General features: G+C 44.0%; 1 protein-coding gene across 1 annotated transcript; it reads left to right on the plus strand.

The window, feature by feature from the left end:
• The first annotated feature begins 3,476 nt into the window (after positions 1-3,476).
• Positions 3,477-7,188, plus strand: rtn4rl2a (reticulon 4 receptor-like 2 a). The gene is made up of 4 exons (XM_019273832.2): positions 3,477-3,712; positions 4,318-4,544; positions 4,680-4,913; positions 5,099-7,188. The coding sequence occupies exons 1-4, from the start codon at positions 3,655-3,657 to the stop codon at positions 5,957-5,959; spliced, it is 1,380 nt and encodes a 459-aa protein (XP_019129377.2). The 5' UTR covers positions 3,477-3,654; the 3' UTR covers positions 5,960-7,188.
• Positions 7,189-9,926: the final 2,738 nt, after the last annotated feature.

Here is a 9,926-nt window from a genome sequence, read left to right on the forward strand (position 1 = left end):
ACCTTCCAGAAGTACATGTTCTGGTTTTCTTTGTCTCACTGTTTAAGTGCGTGACACTACTCTTTCTTGTGCTGCTTGTCTGCATCGTCAACTATCTGTGTCTGCATCAGTCTTTTACTTCATACACATCACCCTGTCTGCTGTAACTGTCAGGGGGCATGTGTGTTCTCATCCTCCTGTCTCATCAATGAGATGATGCAAGCAAAAGTGACCCTCTTTTATTAAGTTTCCTTATGAAGTCTAAAACTCTCCAGGATCTTAATAAAGAGAAGCAAATGAAATGCTTTTAAGTTTAACATAAGAGGGCTGCAGTTCACAAAAGTAAGTATTATCTATATTTAATATCTTCATCAGTGGCTAGAGAACAGAGGGCTGTGTTGTTACCTAGGCAACAGACACACCTCTACTACAGTATCCCATCCCGTCTTACTTACATCTTCTCAGTGTGATGGTGTTGACGTCACTCATGACAGATTTGTGCAGCCACACCTGTAGCACTGACTCTGGGTGGCTGATTTGATTCAGCTGATTAGAACTGAATTTATTTCAGGATGTCTCACAACACAGAGTACAAGATATCAGCGCGGCTTGCTGTAGGTGCAGTGACGCACTTCACAGTTGGTAACCAGAGCCGGGCAGACAGTGGATAAAATGAGATACAGCAGGGGATGGATAAAGACAGACGGACAGAGAGACGGGCTGGCAGATGTGGAGCAGAGTGGGTGTGGATCGGGGAAGCCTCGGTTTGTTTCTGTGTGTTGATTACACAGGCACACGCGCACGACGCAGTGATCATCACACTCATTGAGCAGACGTGCCTACACAGTACCGCAAACCTGCTGTGTGGGTGACTGGCACAACACGGATTGACTGACAGTCCGTGATGGCATTTGGACAAAGTTGTGCCTCAGCAGGCAGGCATGCAAATACACATACACTGACACACATACACACACTAAGCACAGCTGATACTGTGGGTGTGTGTGAAGGGAGGCCTGTGAGGTGATAGTCCCGGATGGCCAGTGGGCACTAAAGCTCACTCACAAGTCCAGATAAGGACAAAGCAGGAGGTGTGAGGAAACAACAACACACACCGTGTGATGGATCCCCTCAATTACTCATTTGTTTATCATTGCCCGTGGCTCATTTGGCTCTGTGCATAATGGAGCTTGTGTGTGTGTGTACTGTACTGTATGCATGTTGGTGGGTGTGCCTGTTAGCCACCATGCATACGCCCTTATGTGTGACTATTTCTTTCCTCATACACTCATCTGTTGGGCCCGCCTGTGTGTTACTATGAATGGGTGCACTTCTGCTGTCTGCCTCCTCATGGCTCGTAGCCTGAGCAGCGGTCTACTTATTTTCAATTTCAGATACAAAAAAGCTGCAATTATTCTCCAAGGTCGACTCTAACATATTCTTTGTGCCCACATAGGTGGAACCGCACAATGGTCCACTGCGAAGATTATTTCCTCTCATCCACTCGAGCTTGGGTAATGTTAGACTAACAAAATTCTTGTAAAAATCTATACTAATGGAGCTCATATAGTTATAGTGCCTTTCCTTGATGCATGCAAGGACTTTACAGAGACATACAGCATACTAGGGGAAAGTAATAAATAATGAGTTAAAGCAAAACTGAGTCATACAAGCAAAACAGGTAGAAAACAAAGAGCACAAAAAGTACCATGGTACCAACAAAGACCACCATTTAGGATGTAGGGTGTAGGATTTAGTGGCATCTAGTGGTGCTGACTGCAAACCCTGCTGTTTCCCCCACTCCTTCCTAAAGTAAAGGAGAATCCATTGTGGCTGTGAAATGTGCAAAAAGACCCAAACTAAACCAAATAAACAAAAAAACAAAAAAACAGTACAAGTGTTTGGTTTGTCCATTATGGGGTACTGTAGAAATGTGGTGGACGCTGTGAAAGAAGACCTGTAGAATCTGTAGATATTAAGTCTCATTCTAAGGTAACAAAAACATAGATAAGTAATAGTTAAATATATATAAAGCCCCATAAATTTGACATCCTGGAACTTCAACAGCTGATGTCATCTTGCAAGCCTGCAACAGACTCTTGAATGATTTAGTCCGCGAAGTTATTTTGTACTTTATACTGTAGCTGTAGTTCATAGTGGCATGTTGTGCCCATTTTCAATCTCTGTGTGCAGCTTCTTTTGATGTTTCAACACAGCACAAAGTGAATAAAGTTACTTTTGGTGGTTTTGAACAGAACAGTATGGACTACTGGTTCTTTCCCCTTACATAACATTTGTTTCCCACATTCTGATGATGTGATGATAGAACAAAATAAAGTTATGTGCTGTGACTAGAAGCATAGAAACACTTGAGATGTAATGCAATGCAGTGCAATAACCATGCACATAAAACAAAATTATTGTTTTGCTTGAGGACTGAATTGTTTTGCAATATGTTTCCACCTCATTTAGATGAATGGTGGAGTAAATACAAGAACAAACTAAGCCTGAAACTTAATGAATGAAATTCCTCACACTGTCTCATTGTCACAGTTGATGCCTTCTTGCTATCTTACAGCTGGTGGTCAGACACAAGCAGTGACAGCTTGAGGCCCAGACAGACAGCAAAACAGACTTGAAGTGGCATGCGTATTAAGGCATCTGCTGTGTTTTGTCTCTCTGGCTTTATTACTATCTTGTTTGACCCATTTTTGAACCTAATTAACAAGATTTGAACTAGTGCAATACAAACTGAGAAATACAAGTTACATAAATGCTTCAGGTAAATAAATTAAAGTTCAATTCAGTTCTCCTGATTCTGTTTCTTCTAAATGTCCTAAAATAGTAAAAGAAACAACAAAACAGCACACTCATATCTGACTACTCAGGCCCTAAATTAATGTCATTTCATATCTCCATCATCATCAAAAGAATTATGTCAGGAGCTATAATTAAAGTACAAACAGAATGACTGGCGCATGTCGTAGATAGCCTCCACAACAAATACTACTCAATCGCGGTTGTTTTTGACTGCCTCTCTTCTGGCACTGAATTCTCCTTTCTGGTTGAATCATAATTCGGGGGCATCCTCCTTTTCTAAGTCAGAACCATCCAATTTTTTCTCTCTCCATCTCTCTGTCTGGCTGCAGAGCGCCGGAAACAGACCATAACAGTCTCTGAGATAGCCAGCCAGGAAACGAGCTGTGCGCTCTTCTCCTACCCGTCCTCCGCTCCTCCACAAAGCCCAGTCATCATTACCGGGCACAGTGCCTTGTGCCTTGGCCCCCCTCCTTTCACTGTTTCTACCTTCACTCTCTCGCCCTCCCTCCCTCTTGTTTCAATGTGCGTCGAGAAAGTCTCCTCCCCTTACAGAGTCTGAGCGCACGTCTCCAACCAGCCTTTACGCGCGTACAAACTCTCCAAGAGAATCCCCTACGGTCGGCCCCTCCCCTTTCCGTTTCTTACCGCCCTCACTCATTCATGACCCGGGAACGGTGACGTAGGAGAATCCACGGTGCCCACTGCCGTAGGCAATAACGAGATGCTCGAGTATATATGGGACACTGGTAGCCATCAACCGGCACACTCTCAGTCGCTCCGACTCGGGAACCAGGGCATCAGCGGAGATAGCAGACTTTACTTCTTAGGCTAACTCGCTTTGGGCTTTGGTTCAGGATGGAAACCTCTTCGATTTCTCGGAGCCGACGATGCTCCATCATGCGCAACTGCAAAAGTAAGTTTCTCTCTGTCTTCTTTGCTTTTGGATAACTGGTAGACTCTTAAGATATAGAGCTAAAGCTGACTTTCAATCCTTGTGCAAGAATTTCTAAGTTTTTATTCTAAGAACGCTTGCGATACTTTGATGTATTTAGTGTAATATCGAAAATGGATACATGATTGGATGGATGATACAACATAGAGAGGGAAGTGAGATGTTCTGTTAGAAAATGACTTATTTTATGAGTTGTAATAGTCAAAATCTGAGGATGTGAAGTGGAATGAATACGTTTTTATTAACTCTAACAAACAGTTGCTTTTTGATGAACACTTTTGTGATAATGTTGTGCGTAATGGCCGGTGCAAGCGTAGAGCTGATGCGCAAACTTCACTTATTGTAGCTTTGTGTTGCTCATCGTGCCATTTTAGATTTACTGCCAGCTAAAATACAAGTGCATCGAGCAACGACAGCACATAAAACATAAAATTGTAACACGCAATACAAAATAAGCGTAATATTCACCTGTTTAGACTCTATACTGATGAAATGTGCAGAAATGGACGATTTTTACTATCCAGGACAGCTCCCGCTCACCTCCTCTCTCTCCCACCCTCTTCCAGGCGGTCTCTCCCTCTGGCTGGTGGTGTGGCTGGTCCTCGGCAAGCCAAGTCCGGCATCGGCGTGCCCGCATTCGTGCGTGTGCTACCCGACTCCCATGACTGTGAGCTGCCAGGCGCAGAACTTCACCGCCGTCCCTGTCGGAGTGCCCTACGACTCGCAGCGCGTTTTTCTCCAGAACAACAGGATCACGGAGCTTAGAGTTGGCTCTTTTGGCTTCGGGACTCAGGTAAGAAGAAGTGTGGAAAATGGGCATTTGCATGGGAGGGAGAAAACGTTTCTTAATTTTTAGCATGTTAAATATTTTTTTTAATATTCATTGAAATAAAAATCACCGTTCTCTTCTCTCTGTTTCTTGCTTCAGGTTCTGTGGCTGTTCTCCAACAACATCACGTGGATTGAGGCTGGGGCCTTCAGTGAGCTGAGGGACTTGGAGGAGTTGGACCTGGGAGACAATCCCAACCTCCACAGGCTGGAGGGGGGAGCCTTCCGTGGCCTAGAGAAGCTCCAGAGCCTCCACATGCACCGCTGCCGGCTCACTGCCCTGCCCCATGACATCTTCCACAAGCTGTACAGCCTGCAATTTCTCTACTTACAGGTAGGTGGAGACATCCAATTGCACCAAGATAACTCTGACACAGATACACACATACACACACAGCAGCTACCCACACATGTACACATGGAATCACAGATGTCCACTTACAAATAATAATAACAAAAAAAGTGTGTCTGGTTCTTTTCATGCTAACCCCCCTTCCCTTCTTTTCTTTTCTTCCTCAGGAGAATAATCTTCACTTCCTGCAGGACGACATCTTTTCTGACCTCATCAACCTGAGCCAGCTTTTCCTGCATGGCAACCGTATCCGCACTCTCTCAGAGAATGTGTTCCGCGGTCTGGTCAACCTCGACCGCCTTCTCCTCCACGACAACCGCATCAGACAGGTGAACCGACGGGCCTTCCGTGACCTTGGTCGCCTCACCATGCTTTTCCTCTTCAACAACTCCCTGGCTGAGCTGCCCAGTCAGACCCTGAGGGACACGCAGGGCATTGAGTTTCTCCGCCTCAATGCCAACCCGTGGTCCTGCGGTTGTGAGTCCCGCGCCCTGTGGGAATGGTTCCGTGAGGCCCGCGTCTCATCATCCGAGGTGATCTGTGCTTCCCCTTCCACCCGCCGTGGCCAGGACCTCCGCTTCCTCCGTGAGATGGACTTCGCCCTCTGCCCCCTGCCCGACCCTGGCTCCATCGCCGGCTCCACCACCACCACCTTCAGCACCAAAACCCGCTGGTGGTTCCACAAGAATAAGCCTCAGTCGTCTACGAAAGGTGTCTTTGAGAAGGCTTCAGAGACTGTCAAGGCAGGTTTGTACGGAAAAGGCCCATCCACGACCACCTCAGTAGTCAAGTACGAGTTAGGGGAGGAAGAGCTGGCTCTGCCCAAACTCGACCCAGAAGAGTACTGGGCAAACTACGGCAACGAGGACTCAGGTGTCACCGTGAGATGCTTTGAGCTTGAATGTCCGCCTGAGTTCGACCTGCCTCCAGGCTCATCCTCCCCCTCATCCTCCACACCCTCTTTCCTCTCACTACTAGCCCTTTCTGTTTTCAGCCTCTGCCTCAACCTCCACCTGCTATTCGGCTGAATCTGACTCTTAGCACCACACCCCTCCCTTACACCTTCCAGCCTGTTTTATAGGCTGTGAGGATCCCTGTTAGACTCTCTACACCCTCTTTGCCCGCTTTGCTGTAAGCCAATCCTCAAGGCACAGCAAGGGAGATAGGGGGATGGTAAGATTCTGAATCTACCAAATACAGGGCTTAACACTTTTCAGGGCTGCTAAGAGTTCTTCAGCTAAAGTCATATACATCTACAATACTCTACAGGTATGGCTTTCTGTGTCGCACCTGTATGATGTCACAATTCCCTGCAATCAGGGCTACGAGGGCTAAGTCCATCGCTAATAATCAGCGCAATTTCATAGCAGTTGTGAATGATGTTGTCAATTTTGTCATCTCAACTTAGTTTAAACTACTAGTGCTATTAGTGCATCCAATTAACTGGCTGCTACAAATACTATGATTACTGTTAGAATCAGTGCACAGTAATGACAATACTGTAACCACTTAAAGTGTCATGTATATAGGTATGTATTTTCTGTGAGTGTTTAAACTGATATCTGTGGTTCAGCACAATCACGTTCATCTTCATCCAGGGAATACTTTGAAGGCTAGTGCTTCTACAGGACAGAGCACGATGCGCAGTGAGTTCACTGTGAGAGAGAGAGCGAGTGAAAGAGAGAGAGGAGAGACGAATATATACCGTGAAGCTGTGAGGAAGGGAAAAGAAAAGAAAGAGAGAGAGAGGAACGCAGGAACGGCGACCGAGAAGGAAGGGTGAAAGAGAAAGTGTCAGGGACGGGAGGGGAGGGGGAGATCGCAGGATAGGAAGAGGAAGAGAGGAGAAGAGAAGGAAAGAGGGAGGAGGGACAGTGTTCATGCAGCAATAAGAAAAGGAGCGGCGACAATACAGCGAGATGGTGCTGGCGGTAGAAGCAGCAACATGGCGGAGAAAAGTAATAAATCCACTCATCAGTAGTTGTTCCATCCATCATTCTCTGTAAATATGGTGTCGTTTACGACAACAACAGGGAAAGAATGCTTCCTGTCAGGAAGCCAGAGATTTTAGTTTTTGGATGTCTTTCTGTGACATATTGATATAATGTGTAAAGATTGTTGACTTGGATGCAGATGAAGATCTTGATATAAAATGATACACACTGAATATTTCCTGAATCATGCTGTTTATTATGCTTTTATTTGGGGGCAACATTTGCAGAATTTCCTAAAAAAAAAAAAAAAGCACTCAGGGTCACCGCAACTGACAAAAAAAAAAAAAAAAAAAAAAATCCATCAAACAGTACCAGATTGCCGCTGTGTGACTAAATCTGACTAAAGGGGACTAAAAGGACTGACCACATGGGCCTGATATCACAGCTAGAGGCCTGCTCAGAATGGCTCTGGCTGTGATGGACATCTGTCTGTGTGTGTGTGTGCAGATAAATGAGGATGAATGGATTCACAAGCTGGCGCCGCTGCAAGACAAATACGTCAGTAGTTTGTCACTCCACTGACTCACCGGTGGGCGATGCCAGATGGATGGACTGGAGTGCAAATTGGCTGATTTGTAAATACACCAAGAGAGCAATGATAGAGTCTGGTGACTGTAGGGAGCCAGAGACAAATTAAGACAGACACACTGACGTGCAGTCAGACTGATGGAGATGGTGTTAGAGTGTTAGAGGAAAGGGTTCACTAGTCAAACCTGAATTACAGGCAATTGTTAATGCTGAGACAGCAAAAGGAAGGAGATGAAATGTTCTCAGCGGAAGGAGTGTGGAAAAAAAATGAGAGAAAGAGGAAGTTACCAAATACAGGCATCCGCTTGTTTTTCTTCAACAGTATCTATCATCGGTCTCTTTTGAAAACGAGTTTTAGAGCGAGACACTGTAGGTGTGCTGATGTATAGCATTCCTCCACTTTCCCTCTCCATCTCTCAAGGGCAGAGGAAGGCCGGATGGAGAGAGTAACTAGCTCCAACAGAGGTGACGGGGGCAAGGCCAAGATGTAGTAGGAGTGAAAGAGTAGGAGGTAGTGTTAGAGGCACACAGACACACACACACACACACACACCGATCCACTCACAAAGCCAGTTAGCCTTGATTAAACAGAAACAACCTCACACAATAATTTCTTCTCCATTTGGCTTTAGAGTTACAGGAAAACATTTTTGTGAATGGAGCACTTATACGAGTGTAAGAAGAATGATTTTGTGAAATATTCGGTGTGTCACTGTTTCATCTCTTATTGGAGGAGGTCAAACTGAGCCCGGGTGCTCTTCAGTGGCCATGACAGTGAGGTCACTGTCAGACGACCAAAGTGCCAGTTATACCATTTTCCCCAATTTCCTTGTTCAACTTTGTCAGTGTGCACGTTCCGTGTTTTGTATTCTGAGAAAGAAATAATAATTCTATATGACACATTGGCTTATTTGTTATTTATTTTTACTGTAAAAGAAAAGATGTTGTTGAAAGATGCAGCATAAAGAAAGAATAAATTCATACTTGTTTTATCAAAATGTTTTTGTGTGGGCGTTTCATTCTATGTCTTGGCGTTTGTCCAGTCAAACACCGAAAGCAATCAAAGCACACATACACACACACACACACCCACACACAAACACACACGTGGACACGCAGACACACTTGCGATTGTGTAAGTCCTCCAGGCAGTTGTCCAGCTTTTCTCAACTGTTGAGCTGAGAAAGACAGAAAACAGGAAGCATGGAGATGGAAACAGAGCACGAGCAGTATAAATTTCGCTACTATTTACCAACACTTCAACACAGTGAGGACATACACGACATGTGCTTATTCTGCCTGAAAGTAGTAGAGAAACTTGCTGTTGTGCTGCCAGCTTACAATGATTTATGCATATTTAACCCTATTAAACTGAATCCAGTACTCAGTAGTCCTGCGTTTCAAAGGGTATTTCTTGCTACAGTCATTACTATTATGAGGCTTCAGCAGCCTGAGCTACTCAAATAAAGAGGATATTTTCAGAAGAGTCTTTTCAGAAGAAAATTCTCTGTTGTGTTTCCCTCGACAGTGTCCTCTTGAACTGTAGTGGAAGGATAGTAATTGAAAGACGTAAATGTAATAAATGAATTATTAAATAATGAATAAAATGTGTGTAACTCTGGAAGATACTAACTATAAAGTTTCTGTTGTCAAAATTTGATCTACTTAAAGAATTCAAAAATGACTTTAAACTTTCTAAAATGTAAGTTTTAATCCACAGCCATGCAATCGTCTAGGCCCTGAGCTAAATGCTAACATCCACACGCTAACATGCTGAAGTTGCTGGCACAGTGATGGTTAGTTCACGACACGTTTACCCTAAAGGCAACCTCTGTGGCCGTGAAATAAAGCTGATGCAGAAGTGCAAAAAACACTCCATGTTAAAATAATAATAATAATAATAATAATAATAATAATAATAATAATAATAATAAGAAGAAGAAGAAGAAGAAGAAGAAGAACAGCAGAAACATGTTTACAGCCTGAGTCTTAATTTCTATTTTACTCACAAATCACATTAAGGTTTAAAGTTAGGCAAAATTAACAGTATGGCCACTTTGATTAACAGGTAGGTACAGTTACAAGTGGCTTGTTTGAGCAACCAGGCATCATTCAGCTCACCTCAGGTCCACCCAATTTTTGCCAATCTTTAGATTAGCGCTGGTGGAAGAGGCAGGACTGCCAACAACACTCCACCATGGATATGCCATCCGTTCTTTATACTGTCAATATGTTTACCCTGTCCACTGTGTCAGTTTGGTGTTTTACCATGCAAACATTTGCTAATTAGCACTAAACACAAATTACAACTGTCATTTGGTCACAAACCAAAGTATTGGACAAATTTAAATGTTAACCTTAACACGACACTTGTTAAGGAGTCAGCAACATCACTACAGTTCAAGAGTTACAGTTCAACTTAAAAACGGAGTAACAAATTATAATTGCAGGAACAATATGGAGGTTGACGACA

The sequence above is a fragment of the Larimichthys crocea genome, chromosome X (assembly GCF_000972845.2).
Source record: "Larimichthys crocea isolate SSNF chromosome X, L_crocea_2.0, whole genome shotgun sequence".
In the NCBI taxonomy this organism is placed as follows: domain Eukaryota; kingdom Metazoa; phylum Chordata; class Actinopteri; family Sciaenidae; genus Larimichthys; species Larimichthys crocea.

Bases quoted from the DNA above. Each gene is read 5' to 3' on its own strand.
- rtn4rl2a (XM_019273832.2), top strand. From the start codon at position 3,655: ATGGAAACCTCTTCGATTTCTCGGAGCCGACGATGCTCCATCATGCGC. The intron at 4,545-4,679 runs GTAAGAAGAAGT...TTCTTGCTTCAG, and splicing joins CTTTTGGCTTCGGGACTCAG to GTTCTGTGGCTGTTCTCCAA. The intron at 4,914-5,098 runs GTAGGTGGAGAC...TTTCTTCCTCAG, and splicing joins TGCAATTTCTCTACTTACAG to GAGAATAATCTTCACTTCCT.